The sequence below is a fragment of the Sinocyclocheilus grahami genome, unplaced genomic scaffold (assembly GCF_001515645.1).
Source record: "Sinocyclocheilus grahami isolate Dianchi unplaced genomic scaffold, SAMN03320097.WGS_v1.1 scaffold216.1, whole genome shotgun sequence".
Lineage (NCBI taxonomy): Eukaryota > Metazoa > Chordata > Actinopteri > Cypriniformes > Cyprinidae > Sinocyclocheilus > Sinocyclocheilus grahami.
This window is the reverse complement of record NW_015505395.1, coordinates 800,899-816,152: the sequence shown is the minus strand read 5'-3', so window position 1 is coordinate 816,152 and position 15,254 is coordinate 800,899. Positions and strand designations below refer to the sequence as shown.

The 15,254-nt window shown below is 35.4% G+C and overlaps 1 protein-coding gene across 1 annotated transcript in view; it reads left to right on the top strand.

The window, feature by feature from the left end:
- The window catches only part of LOC107596271 (piezo-type mechanosensitive ion channel component 2-like), a 120,286-nt gene that overhangs the window by 97,043 nt on the left and 7,989 nt on the right, over nt 1–15,254 (top strand). The window contains exons 36-45 of the mRNA XM_016286967.1: nt 931–982; nt 1,060–1,226; nt 1,360–1,538; nt 3,105–4,304; nt 5,752–6,010; nt 8,693–8,875; nt 11,214–11,499; nt 11,697–11,835; nt 13,736–13,883; nt 14,245–14,459. Coding sequence (XP_016142453.1) covers nt 931–982; nt 1,060–1,226; nt 1,360–1,538; nt 3,105–4,304; nt 5,752–6,010; nt 8,693–8,875; nt 11,214–11,499; nt 11,697–11,835; nt 13,736–13,883; nt 14,245–14,459 — 2,828 coding nt within the window. The remainder of the gene's footprint in view (nt 1–930; nt 983–1,059; nt 1,227–1,359; nt 1,539–3,104; nt 4,305–5,751; nt 6,011–8,692; nt 8,876–11,213; nt 11,500–11,696; nt 11,836–13,735; nt 13,884–14,244; nt 14,460–15,254) is intronic.

The window sequence follows — 15,254 nt, the reverse complement described above, 5'->3', positions numbered from 1 at the left end:
AACTGTCATTGGCTTGTTTAGTTTACACTCGAAGGTGATTGGGCTCTCGGGCGAGATCCCAAATTCGTCAATCACGACTAACGTAACGTCTCCGTTCCCTCCTTCAGGGAACGAGGGTTACACAAGTAACCGAGACGATCTTCTTTATGCACCAAGAGCTTGTAACACTCCAAAGAGAAAGGAAAAATTGAAATCTCATCATATGACCACTTTAACATCTGAAAATTATGAAAGCTTGTTTCTGTCACCAATAATAAAAAAAGATAACTGCGACTTTGTATCAGACTTTGTATCTGAGTTTAAATCTAAGAATTTCTCAGAATTGCAAGATAAAAAACACAGAATTGCAAGATATAAAAGCAGAATTGTGTGTAAAAAAAAAAAGTCTGAATTGTTAGAGATACACTCAGAATTGTGAAAACAAAGTCAGAATTGTGAGAAGTTCCTTTTTAATTTTTTTTTTATTCCATGGCAGGAAAAAAAACAATTGTGAGATAGAAATTTAGAATTCTGAAAAAAGAAGTCAGAATTGTGAGATGTAATCTTGGAATTGTGAGAAAAATGTCTGAATTCTGAATTTATGTCTAGCTAATTTTTTGCCAGATATAAACTCGCAATTGCAAGTCAGAATTGAGATTTTCGATAGAAAATTTAATTGAAAAACTGTTTCTATAATTGTTGGTCTAATGCAGAGATCCTCAAATCTGGCCCACGAGATCCACTTTCCTGCAGAATTTAGCTCTAACCCTAATCAAACACACCTGAGCATGCTAATCAATGTCTTCAGGATCATTAGAAAATCACAGGTAGCTGAGTTTGATCAGGGTTGGAACTAAACTCTGCAGCGCATTGGACCTCCAGGGCAAGATTTGAAGAACCCTGGTCTAATGGTTAAGCAACTTCCTGTGTGTAGGTCATGTGGCGATAGAGATCGGTGAAGAAGACCGTCAGAGTTTAGAGGAAGACAAAACAGACGGACCAGGTGTGTTCATGGAGCGCATTCATTTCCTGTTCATATCAACTTCAGACAAACCAAACTAACCTTTCCACTTCCTGTAGACAATATTATCAAGAGGGTCTTCAACATCATCAAGTTCACCTGGGTGCTGTTTCTGACCACCGTTGAGAGCATCACCAAGTGGCTGAACTCCGTCTGCAGAGAATACATCGACATCTCCACCGTTCTGCGCATCGAGCGCTGCATGCTGACCAGAGAAGTCAAAAAGGTTCTATATATAATTAAGTCAAATAAAGTAATTAATTCAACTTTTAAGTTTAATTAACACAAAGTGGAACAAGTTTATGATGATCTAGCTGATGTTGGTCTAGAACTGATCTTGATCCTTGTTTGTCCTGCAGGGAAACGTGCCGTCCCGTGAGAGCATCCATGTGTACTACCAGAAGCAGATGAAACTGAACGGATCTCGTGAATCTGGACTGGACCGGATCAGTGAGGAGGACTCCTGCTCAAACAGAGAGCGCTGCAGACGGGCCGGCCACAGTCTGGATTCCTTCGCTTCCAGAGACAGCATGTCCAGGTCTTCATCTTTGACTTATGTTATTGTAGGGTGAATCTGACAAAAAGTCTCAAGAAATGTAGAAATTATATTTCTACATTTCAAAAGAATCAAAATAAAATAATTATTAGAAAAAATTAATTATTAAGATTTTTTGCGTTCTGACATCATTTTCATGACATTCATGACAGTTCAAGTTTTTTTCTCAGGAGCAACATCTGAGAACCAGGAGACTATTTTTTTTACAACATTTTTCTTGTTATCTTTTTCATTGCATTATGCTCCCGCTCATGTCATCTGTCCATCTGTCCATCCGTCAGTGCATACACCGAAGCCACCATGCTGTTTTCCCGTCAGTCCACCTTGGACGACTTGGACGACATGCCTCAGAATATCCCCAAAACCAGCGAACGCGCTCGTCCCAAACTGCGCAAAATGTACGGTTTGGACATGTCCAACTCCTCTGCGGACAGTGGAAGCAGCGTCATGTCCAGGTGCTGAACTCATAATCATCAAATCTTCATCACATTCATCCTCACCCTCCACACTCCCATCATATGAAGGACCAAACCTGCAGAAATGTAAAAAAATATTATATATATAGATAAATAAATAAATGTAATAATGGAAAATAAAAAAAGAAAGAAATTACTTGATAAAAACAAATATCGTTCATTTGTAATAAAATTTAATTAAAATCCTGAATTTATTTTTATAACTTTTTTCCTTTATGTATTATTTTCTGTATTTATTTTTACATTTATTTTTATTCTTTTTAAATTTTATTTACTTATTCTTTCATTTATTTTTATTTTTATTTAATTTGTTTTATTAATGTGTTTATTTGTTTATTTATTTTTAAATGTATTTATTCATGCGCTTATTTTATTATATTTGTTTATTCCCACATTTATTTATTTCCAGATTTATTTATTCATTTATTTATTTTTACTTTTCCGAGTGCAACATGGAAATGAGGGAGGCGGTCCTTGTGGAACTCCGGTGAATCATTGGTTGAGAGCTCATGCAGAAACTAATGACATTTATTATTAAAATTAATGCAATTTAATATTTATCTTATTAATATCATTATTAGTATTATAAATGTCATCTAGTGGAACTCTAAAGAAAACATTTAACATAATTAATAGTAACAACAACAGCAATAGTAATAATAATAGTGTTATTATTAATATAAAATAATACATGTATTATTTTAATAATAAAGCATATATAATGCATATGTTTTTATTATTGTAGCATAACTAAAATTATTGGTTCAACATTTTGAAAATTTTGGATGCATCAGACATCAATCATCCTCTAGAAATTAATAAAATCTTGAAAAAGGATGATATTTCAGTAGTAAATATACAAATACAAATATATATAATTGTTATTCAAAGCCAATATTTAAAGTCAAAATGTCTTAAGATGTTACTCTTATATATGTATGTTACGTTTTACATACATTGATATGTTTACAGTGATTGTAATATCTTTATAATAACAATAATATTTGTAAAATTATTATAATAATACATCAACTGTTTCCTGTTTGCGTTGTTTTTGTGGTTTTGTTTCCAGTGAAGTTACTCAGTCCGTTACACTTTTCTCTCGGCAAGGAACCAACGACATTCTAGATGAGGTCGAGGATGAGAGAGAACAGGTGGAGGCAAAAAAGAAGGAAACTGCAGAAACTGTTGAGGACAAACCTGAAGGAGCAGATCATGAGGAAGTGAAAGAGGAAGAAGTGAAACGGGAAGCGATGAATGAGCTGGCAGGGGAAGTGACACAAGAAGTGACGGATGAGCTGGCAGAGGAAGCAATACAGGAAGTGACAGATGAGCTGGCAGGGGAAGTGACACAAGAAGTGACGGATGAGCTGGCAGAGGAAGCAATACAGGAAGTGACAGATGAGCTGGCAGGGGAAGTGACACAAGAAGTGACGGATGAGCTGGCAGAGGAAGCAATACAGGAAGTGACAGGGGAGCTGGCAGAGGAAGTGATACAGGAAGTGACAGATGATCTGGCAGAGGAAGTGATACAGGAAGTGACAGATGATCTGGCAGAGGAAGAGATACAGGAAGTGACAGGTGAGCTGGCAGAGGAAGTGATACAGGAAGTGACAGATGAACTGGCAGAGGAAGTGATACAGGAAGTGACAGGAGAGCTGGCAGAGGAAGCGCTACAGGAAGTGACAGATGATCTGGCAGAGGAAGTGATACAGGAAGTGACAGGTGAGCTGGCAGAGGAAGCGATACAGGAAGTGACAGATGATCTGGCAGAGGAAGCGATACAGGAAGTGACAGGTGAGCTGGCAGAGGAAGTGATACAGGAAGTGACAGGTGAGCTGGCAGAGGAAGTGACAGGAGAAGTGGAAGAGGAACTCCAATGGGATTTGGTGGATCCAGAGGAAGCAGTTGAAGATGTTCAGGTTCTTCAGCTGGATTGTGAGGAGCATGGAGAGGAAGAGCAGTGCATTTCTGAAGATGAGGATGGTGAACAGCCAATCCGACGGGACGAAGGTGAATCATCAGGACCGGAGAACATGCAAACGGATGTGATCAGTGGGCAGCTTTTCACCCCGGACACAGACGCCCCCAACACCTCAGACGCTGACGTGCCGCCCAGCTACAGCAAAGCCGTGAGCTTCGACCGTCTGTCTGTGAGCTCAGACGACAGTGACAGTGACAAACGGCTGATGCTGATGACCCCCGACAGCAGATGCGATCTGGACGACCCTCTGCTGCCCTCCATGACCGCCAGTGAACTGCTGCTCAACAAGTGAGTTAGTCTTGATTACATTACAGCTTCTTCAGAGGGGTCCCAATACTGACATAATATCTTACTACATACCGTTGTTTCACTATTATTTATATACTATTATAGTCTTTGTAGAATTTGCTTTTTATTTTTAGATTTTCAGTTTTCTTTTTAGTTTCATTTTTAACCATTTTTGTATGTGTTTTGGTCATTTTTATCATTTTTTGTTTTGTAAAATCTTTAGTTTTAGTTTTATTTATGTTTTATTTATGCTTTTTTCATTTGTATTAGTTTTTTTATATATATTTCTAAATACTGGAATTAATTTTTATTTAAGCTTTGGTTTTAGTTTTATCTCAGGAATTTTATTATGTGCATTTATCATTTTTTATTAGTTTTTGTTTTTAAAGATATGTGACCCTGGAGCACAAAAGCAGTGTTAAGTCGCTGGGGTATATTTGTAGCAATAGCCAACAATACATTGTATGGGTCAAAATTATAGATTTTTCTTTTATGCCAAAAATCATTAGGATATTCAGTAAAGATCATGTTCCATGAAGATATTTTGTAAATTTCCTACCGTAAATATATCAAAACTTAAGTTTTGATTAGTAATATGCATTGCTAAGAACTTAATTTGGACAACTTTAAAGGAGATTTTCTCAATATTTTGCTTTTTTTTTTTGCACCCTCAGATTCCAGATTTTCAAATAGTTGTATCTCGGCCAAATATTGTCCTATCATAATAAACCACACAGCAATGGAAAGCATATTTATTCATAGAAATTGTATAAATCTCAATTTCGAAAAATTGACCCTTATGACTGGTTTTGTGGTCCACGGTCACATATTTTAAAATAGTTGCCATTTATTTTTATTTGTGCTTTAGGCTTATTGCAGTTGGCAATTTTATCATGTGCTTTTGTTTCAGTTGTTGTTTTTAAAGATATTTCTAAATAGTTGTAATTTATATTTAAGTTTTAGTTTGATCTCAGTGAATAGTTTTGTTATGTGCTATTGAAATTATTTGTTTGTTTTTAAAATGCCAAAATATTTGTAATTTTTTTTATTTATTTAAGCTTTAGATTGACTTTTATTTCAGTTAGTAATTTTAGTATTTTAACTTAAATGTATTTCATTTACTTGCCAAGCCAAGTTATATATTTATTTATATTTATATTTATTTTTATTGTTTTATTTCAGTTACTCATTTTACTTAAATTTTTTTATTTATATATAACTTTAACTCTATATCTGTAATAATATGAAATATTATTTCAGCTTTATTTCATTTAAAAAAAATTTTGTTAATAGTTTTAGTTTCAGTTAGTAATAACAACACTGGTAATACTAAAGTATGCAATTTCTCCTCACCAGCAAAACTAGTGCACAATAGAAGTCTGATTTGTTGGTTTGTGATTGGCTTCATACGGTCATTTAATGTGATTGTTTTTGCGCTGTTATCCAGAATGTTCTATGATGAGGAGCTGGAGAACTCTGAGCGTTTCTATAAATCGCAGCCGCTCGGGCTCCAGCTGTGTTATGCTCTTTATAACCTGCTGGTGGCGCACTCTGAGATGGTCTGTTACCTGGTCATCATCCTCAACCACATGATCTCAGCGTCCATGGCGACGCTGGTGCTGCCCATCCTCATCTTCCTGTGGGCGATGCTCTCCGTTCCTCGGCCCAGCAAGCGTTTCTGGATGACGGCCATCGTGTACACAGAGGTCAGGGTTTGTTTTTGGTACATTTATTTTATTTATTTATTTAGTCATTTAGCAGACGCTTTTATCCAAAGTGACTTACAAATGAGGACAACAGAAGCAATCAATTGTAGTATTAAAACAACTAAAAACAGATCCAAAACTAAAAGCTAAAACTTTATAAATACTACTTATACACATTTTAAAAATAAAGAAATTAAATAAAAATGACAAATGCATACAACAACATTTCAAAACTTAACATTTAAATGAAAAACTAAAAATAAAGCTAAAAACAATTCAGAATATGAAAGAACAAAAGGTATACGAGTATAATAATGATTCTAACATAACACTAAGCCAAACACCAAAAAAACAACTACATATATGTGTATGTACATATTATATAAATTCAATATATATATTATTTCATTTCCATTTAGTTTGTTGAAGTACTAAAATAACTCAAATTAAATAAAACTAAAACTTAATAAAAGACCTATACAGACATAATAAATTAAAATAAATAACAAATACAAATAATACAAATCAAACGACAGTAGTTTACCAGTAATCCTAAAAAATAACATAACATATATATACAGTGGTGTGAAAAAGTGTTGGCCCCCTTCCTGTTTTTTTTTATTTTTTGCATATTTGTCACACTTAATTTAACTCCGCTTTCTAAAATAATGTGGTTAATTGCAGTTCTTTCATGATTTAACAGGAGGGGGCAATTAATTTTTCACGTAGGGCCAGGTAGGTTTGGACAGCTTTTTCCCCTCAATAAATGAAATCATCATTTAAAAACTGCATTTTGCATTTACTTGCATTATCTTTGTGTAATATTTAATTTTGTTTGATGATCTGAAACATTAAAGTGTGACAAACATGCAAAAAAATAAGAAATCAGGAAGGGGGCCAACACTCTTTCACACCACTGTATATAAATTAATACCAAAGACTTATGCACTCTCTCTTTCTATATTATGAAAACTGGTAAAACAAATGAAAAATATTATAATAGTGAAATTCCTAATAGTAATTCCAAATTGCAATAGCCTATGTTTCTCTATTCAAACAACAGTGGTTGAGTAAGTGCATTTATTCAGCGATCACAATCGCAAACAGTCGAGATCTCATGACAGAACACAGACTGGTTGAGTGACGCTTTCATTTAGATCGCTAAACTCCAGCTTGTTTGTTGGTGTTTTCAGATCATCGACAGCGGCGCTTCCGCAATGAGGAGCGAGCGTGTGCGCGTGGTTGCCAGATTGCTTAAAATAAGCAAAACACTGGGCAGAAAATGTATCCTTGTAACAGCGAAGCTCTGATTCGGGGATTTGAACTCTTGATATCTGGCAACCGCACTTATGAAAGCTCGCGTAGTAGAGGCGTGTAGAGCAGTCCGCAATAACATATTGTCTCCTTATTTGGACCTTCGGCACGTTCTTTTGGGAAAGTATGCTTGAATTTGAAATATTCTATATTCACGATATTTTCTAATTTTACATCGTCGTCAAAATTATCGCTAATATTCGATATATCACCCAGCCCTAGTGATTAGCAGTAAATCTCAATCACGTACGTTCAGATGCGACCCTCAGGAGCTGCATTTACTACAAAGAGCCGTAGTTCACTGACAAGCTATGCAATATCGCGTTCATTGATGCAATAATTATATATTGATGCGTTCATTGCACTGCAGCCCTATTACCAACATTCTTCAAAATCTCATTGGAAGAAATTAAGAAATTGAAGAAATTCATACAAATCCGGAACTGGTAAATGCTGTAGAAATGAATTCTGTAGGCACAGATTCTGTGCAAGCCAAGTTATACACCATCAGGCAATCTGTGATGTAGATGAGTTTGTTGCTTCATCAGAACAGATTTGGAGAAATGTAGCATTCCATCACCAATGAATGGATCCTCTACAGTGAATGGGTGCCGTCAGAATGAGAGTCCAAACAGCTGATAAAAACATCACAAGTAATCCACACCACTCCAGTCCACCAGTTAATGTCTTGTGAAGCCAAAAGCTGCGTGTTTGTAAGAAACAAATCCATCATTAAAACAATTTTACCTCTATCTATAATATTGCTTTCTCCAGTGAAGGAGTCATCTTGTCTGAATCAGGAGAGAAATTTTTGCTTTTCAAGACATTAACTGATGGACTGGAGTGGTGTGGATTATTGTGATGTTTTTATCAGCTGTTTGGACTCTCATTCTGACGGCACCCATTCACTGCAGAGGATCCATTGATGAGCAAGTGATGCAATGCTACATTTCTCCAAATCTGTTCCCATGAAGAAACAAACTAATTTAGATCTTGGATGGCTTGAGGGTGAGGACATTTTCAGCAGATTTTAATTTTGGGTGAACTATTCCTTTAAATGTATGTATAAATAATTCATAAATGTGTTTTTATTTCCTCCAGGTCACCATCGTCGTCAAATACTTCTTCCAGTTCAGCTTTTTCCCATTCAACCAGAACCTGGAATTCAGCAAGGGGAAGCCGTACCATCCGCCCAACATCATCGGCACAGAGAAGAAAGAAGGATACGTGCACTATGACCTGGTTCAGCTGCTGGCGATCTTGGATGGCGTGAGGGTGAGGACATTTTCAGCAGATTTTAATTTTGGGTGAACTATTCCTTTAAATGTATGTATAAATAATTCATAAATGTGTTTTTATTTCCTCCAGGTCACCATCGTCGTCAAATACTTCTTCCAGTTCAGCTTTTTCCCATTCAACCAGAACCTGGAATTCAGCAAGGGGAAGCCGTACCATCCGCCCAACATCATCGGCACAGAGAAGAAAGAAGGATACGTGCACTATGACCTGGTTCAGCTGCTGGCGCTGTTTTTCCACCGATCCATACTAAAGGTTCGTACTCTCATTTGCCACATAATAGTGATAAATCTAGCAGCACTAATAAAGCTTGTCAGTAAAGCAACTTTCAAGTATAATTGTGCTTTTTATTTAAAAAATATATATATATTCTTGCGTCGAGCCCAGCTAATTAAAATATGTTCTAAGAACAGTTTGCTGATGTTCCTATGAAATTACGAAAACATTATTTCCAAAAGTTCTCAGAATGTTCAAAGTGTCCAGTTGTTTAGATGATTTAAAAAGCTTTTGTTTTTTCAGTTATGCCAACATTTAAAGGAACATGCTGTTTGATCATTTTGGGAACGTTACATTTGAATGTTTGAATGTTCTCTGAACATTCCGAAACAAACGGGTAGTAACATTTGAAATACATTAGACGAATGTCCAACTACAACATTTCTGAAAAATCGTGTAAATAATGTTTTTGTGCTTTTGAGAACATTATTAAAAACCAGATAACTTTGAACAAATGCCCTCTGCTACTTGATGAACGTTGTTAATAACTTTTGAGTAAATGTTCCCTGTTAGCTGTGAATTAGCATATGCTAAAAATAAATGCAGAATACATAGAAATTAAAAACCTAAATAAGTATATTTTATTATTATATTATATTTTGCATATTTGTTTGAGCTTTAAGATTAGCACACTAATGGATGTTGCGTTCCAAATCCTTGTTCAGAATAAATAACGGCTGCTTTGCTTGTTTTCTGCTATAGATTTGAGACGATTAGCAGCTCAGAGGAAAGATTAGAGCCAAGATTCAGCTGGAAACATAATTCACCTGACATTAAGAAATCTAAACGAAGCCTGTTGAGAGCTTTGAGAGCCCCACTAGACTGTTGAGAGCTTTGAGAACCATAAAATGTATTTTAAAATCAATTCCTAGCGTCTGAGGTTTCTCTCCTCTCCAGGTTTCAGATTATTTCAGAAAAACACAAGTAAAAAGCTTCAGCATGACCAGGATACCTAGTAAAATCTGCAGAATCGAGACCAATCTGAGACATGGAGAGGAGAAAATGATCAATTTTATAATCATACAATTTTGACTCATCTTTGACAATAAGGAACATTTAGTAACTACAGAAGTAAATCAAGTCCATTTTAACTCTTAAAAGCAAAAGCAAGGTTTACCTGTTCAAAAATGAGTGTGTGTGGGGAAAAGAATTGAAATGGACTTTATTTACTTCTACAGTTACTAAATGTTCCTTACTGTGAACGATTCATCAGTGTACATTATTGTTAAAAAAAGACAAAAAACACAAACATTTTATAATTAAAAAATAAATAATATATATTATAATACAAAAATATATATAATATAAAAAAATAAATATATAAATAATTATATATATATATATATGACCAATCTGAGACATGGAGAGGAGAAAATGATCAATTTTATAATCATACAATTTTGACTCATCTTTGACAATAAGGAACATTTAGTAACTACAGAAGTAAATCAAGTCCATTTTAACTCTTAAAAGCAAAAGCAAAGGTTTACCTGTTCAAAAATGAGTGTGTGTGGGGAAAAGAATTGAAATGGACTTTATTTACTTCTACAGTTACTAAATGTTCCTTACTGTGAATGATTCATCAGTGTACATTATTGTTAAAAAAAGACAAAAAACACAAACATTTTATAATTAAAAAATAAATAATATATATTATAATACAAAAATATATATAATATAAAAAAATAAATATATAAATAATTATATATATATATATATCATTTCTAAATATTATATATAAAATATTCCTAAATATAATAATAATTCTTATTTATATTAAATTATTTGTACATTATATTAAATAATAGAACATTACAATTAGAACATTTATATATTTCTCCTTTCTAAGTTTCAGATTTTGCACGGTTTTTGTGATATTACGAAGTGCAATGTCATGCTGAAGTTTTTTACTTCTGTATGATTTTATGAAATAATAAAAACTGCTTGTAAAGATCTGTGATTTTTAAAATGCAATCCAACAAGCCTTCAGAAAGTGTTGTTTGTTAAATATTATATGAGCATTTTAGATTTATTTAAGAAGAGCTTTGCAATTATATTGCAGCCCTGCAGTATCTAGTTTAAAGCCCTGATTTTGTGTGTTTTCTATTTATTTATCGATTTTTATTGCTTAATGTAATGGTATATCAATTTTTATCCTGTTTGCAGAAAGTGCCTTTTATGTACTTTACCATTTTTATTAAACCGGCAATAAATGGGTCTTGGATGAATCACAGTTTTCCTTTTACAATCTAGCAATACCTTCAAGTTTGTTCTCCTTCATTAATGCACCTGCTGTCTCTCTCTATCGTGGGCTCAGTGTCACGGACTCTGGGATGAAGACGACCCTAAAGAGTCCCATAAGGATGAGTGTCTTAGTCAGGATGAGTCTGTGGACGAGGGGAAGATGGCGGTGGCGATTCCACCCGAGGAAGAGAAGAAGAGTTCTCCAGCGTACTCGCTCAAGTCTGTGAACCTCGGCATGTCCGTGGACTCGTCCCAGGTGCACGTGCAAATATGTTACCCTGAGCATCGGCCTCACCTGCCGCGGCAGAGCACTAGCGGATCTCACCTGTCCCGCCGCTCATCTGCGCGCTCCAAACGCGGTGAGGAGTCATAACACAAACATCCCAGACCTTTGCTTATCTTCTCAGATTCGCATGCATAGATAAACTCATCTTGATCTAGCATCATCATTGTGGACAACTAGTGAAATGAACCGTTTTTTTCTTGGCTATTTTGCCGGGTTAGTCTGTGGTTAAGCATTGCTATGGTGACGTTTGGTTGCTGGTTTGTTTCACAGGCAGCACAAGCACACGGAACAGCATTCGCAGGGAAAACAGCACCATAGACCCAGAAGTTCCGCAGAAGAGCCGCAAAGAAATGATCATGGAGAAGATCCGAGAGCAGCTCATCAAAGCAAAGGTTTATGTGATCAAAAAGTAAGTGTGTTTGGGAAAAGAGATGTTATTGTGATAGATTAAAAAAAATTATATCATGTTTATATATTAAAAAAAATTATTTAGTTTAAAAATATGTATAATATTATATCAAAAGAATGAATTTATATTAAATAAGTTTAATCTTTCTCCATCTCTGAGGCAACTTTTTTCTTTCTGTGGATGCAATGAGTGAGTGGAGACAAATAATATTAACCAATAATATCAGAGCCCAATTTTAGGGCCCTGTGATTTCCACAGTGTGTAAAACACTGTCGTAACACAAACATCCCAGACCTTTGCTTTTCTTCTCAGATTCGCATGCATAGATAAACTCATCTTGATCTAGCATTGTGGACAACTAGTGAAATGAACCGTTTTTTTCTTGGCTATTTTGCCGGGTTAGTCTGTGGTTAAGCATTGCTATGGTGACGTTTGGTTGCTGGTTTGTTTCACAGGCAGCACAAGCACACGGAACAGCATTCGCAGGGAAAACAGCACCATAGACCCAGAAGTTCCGCAGAAGAGCCACAAAGAAATGATCATGGAGAAGATCCGAGAGCAGCTCATCAAAGCAAAGGTTTATGTGATCAAAAAGTAAGTGTGTTTGGGAAAAGAGATGTTATTGTGATAGATTAAAAAAAATTATATCATGTTTATATATTAAAAAAAATTATTTAGTTTAAAAATATGTATAATATTATATCAAAAGAATGAATTTATATTAAATAAGTTTAATCTTTCTCCATCTCTGAGGCAACTTTTTTCTTTCTGTGGATGCAATGAGTGAGTGGAGACAAATAATATTAACCAATAATATCAGAGCCCAATTTTAGGGCCCTGTGATTTCCACAGTGTGTAAAACACAGGCTGAATCATGGAATCCAGTCATAACAATTTTAGAATTTCAGATGAAAAAAATCACAAGTAAGGCTGTACTTAATCAGATCGCTATATGGATTAGTGCCTGTGATTATTAAACTGCAAAATATGAGCATTATTGCGTGTTCTATCTACTACACATACTGAAGCATGCATGACACTCATCTGTCGTCTCAATATATGCATTTCAATATTTCATTTGAGAAAACTATCGTCAGATACACACAAAAACGTAAAGGTCTTCATGACAACCCGTCAAAATAAAAGCTTGATTTAACTTTTATTATTTAATTATGACCAGAATGGCTTACTATTGTACAGTAGAATGTACTTTTCAAATTAATAATAACAATAATAATAATAATGCAGTATATTAAACATTATTTTTAAGGACTCTCACACAATTTTTGGGTCCGTGTTTTAATTTTAAAGAGAAAATCTCTGTTGTGCAGCACTGTTTTCCAAAAAAATTACAGGATTTTTTTTACGTTTGATGTTTTATGCATACATTTGATTACCATTGTCTTTGATGATCAATTTGCATTAAATCATAAAACACAGAATCCAGAAAAACTGTGTTTTTAAATAAAAAAATGTCTTATGGCACTATTATTGTTATTATTTTAATAAATTATTAAATCGCTAAAATTGAGTGAATTCAATTGATTAGACATGCCTTTTGCTTATTTAAATTTAATTAAAGTATTAAAACGGAATTCAGAAAAATTTAAATGGAAAACATGGAATTTGGGAAAAATAAAACTGAATTTGGGGGGGGGGGACAGTTTTAATAGTGCCCTACAATTTAAAGGATCCAATCAATTGGATAATGGATCAATTCAAGTCCCATCCTATGCACGTTTCTCTCTCACTGAACAGATTACAGAAGGGTTATGAATGCCATTTCTGACTGTTTTGACTGATTGATGTGCACTCTTTATCCTATGTTTAATATATTTTATTCTTTTTTTATTTATTTTTTAGTCTGTCTCTTCAGTCTCTGTTTGTCTTCTCTCTTCAGATTGGTTGAGTTCTGTCAGCCCATCCGTCAGTTCTTCTATAACCTGATTCATCCTGAGTACAACGCCGTGACGGATGTTTACGTCTTGATGTTTCTAGCAGACACCGTTGATTTTATCATTATTGTCTTTGGCTTCTGGGCATTTGGGGTAAATTTGAAAAGTATTTGGAATTATAAACACATGATGCATGCCAGTAAGGATTCAGATCAGATCTGCTTTTTCTCGTCTAAGCTGACTCTGAAAATGGACTTTCCATGGCTGTGTTCTGATGTGTGTTTTGTCTGGCTCACAGAAACATCAGGGTGGTGCTGATATCACATCCTCGCTGTCAGAAGACCAAGTTCCCGGGCCGTTCCTCGTCATGGTGCTCATCCAGTTCTAAAGAGTGTCAAACACATGATGCATGCCAGTAAGGATTCAGATCAGATCTGCTTTTTCTCTTCTAAACTGACTCTGAAAATGGACTTTCCATGGCTGTGTTCTGATGTGTGTTTTGTCTGGCTCACAGAAACATCAGGGTGGTGCTGATATCACATCCTCGCTGTCAGAAGACCAAGTTCCCGGGCCGTTCCTCGTCATGGTGCTCATCCAGTTCGGCACGATGGTGGTGGATCGCGCCCTGTACCTCCGCAAGACAGTGATGGGAAAAGTGATTTTCCAGGTCGTCCTGGTGTTCGGCATCCATTTCTGGATGTTTTTCATCCTACCAGGAATCACAGAGAGGTAAAAGAACACTGGGGATTTCACTTCTCAGTTTCAGTTGAGGCGACAAACAGGATGCCGAATTTGAATTAAAATCACACATGATGCATGCCAGTAAGGATTCAGATCAGATCTGCTTTTTCTCGTCTAAGCTGACTCTGAAAATGGACTTTCCATGGCTGTGTTCTGATGTGTGTTTTGTCTGGCTCACAGAAACATCAGGGTGGTGCTGATATCACATCCTCGCTGTCAGAAGACCAAGTTCCCGGGCCGTTCCTCGTCATGGTGCTCATCCAGTTCGGGACGATGGTGGTGGATCGCGCCCTGTACCTCCGCAAGACAGTGATGGGAAAAGTGATTTTCCAGGTCGTCCTGGTGTTCGGCATCCATTTCTGGATGTTTTTCATCCTACCAGGAATCACAGAGAGGTAAAAGAACACTGGGGATTTCACTTCTCAGTTTCAGTTGAGGCGACAAACAGGATGCCGAATTTGAATTAAAATCATTCATTCAGGATTGTTTTGACATTATATTTTGTTATATGTTAATCCTTTATATGTTTAATAGATTAAAATCTGTCAAATGTTTACATCACTTTGCATATTATTAACAAAAATTGTATTTTCATCAACAAAATGCCATTTTAGTGAGAGTCTATGTATGTATAGAAAACTGAATTTCTGAAAAAACAACAACAACAAAAAAACATTTCATAGGGCCATATGAAAAGTTTAATAAAATCATTAAAACCAGAATCCAGAAAAGTGAAAACTGAAAAACATGGGGGGGGGGGGGGAAAAAAAAAAAAAAATTTAA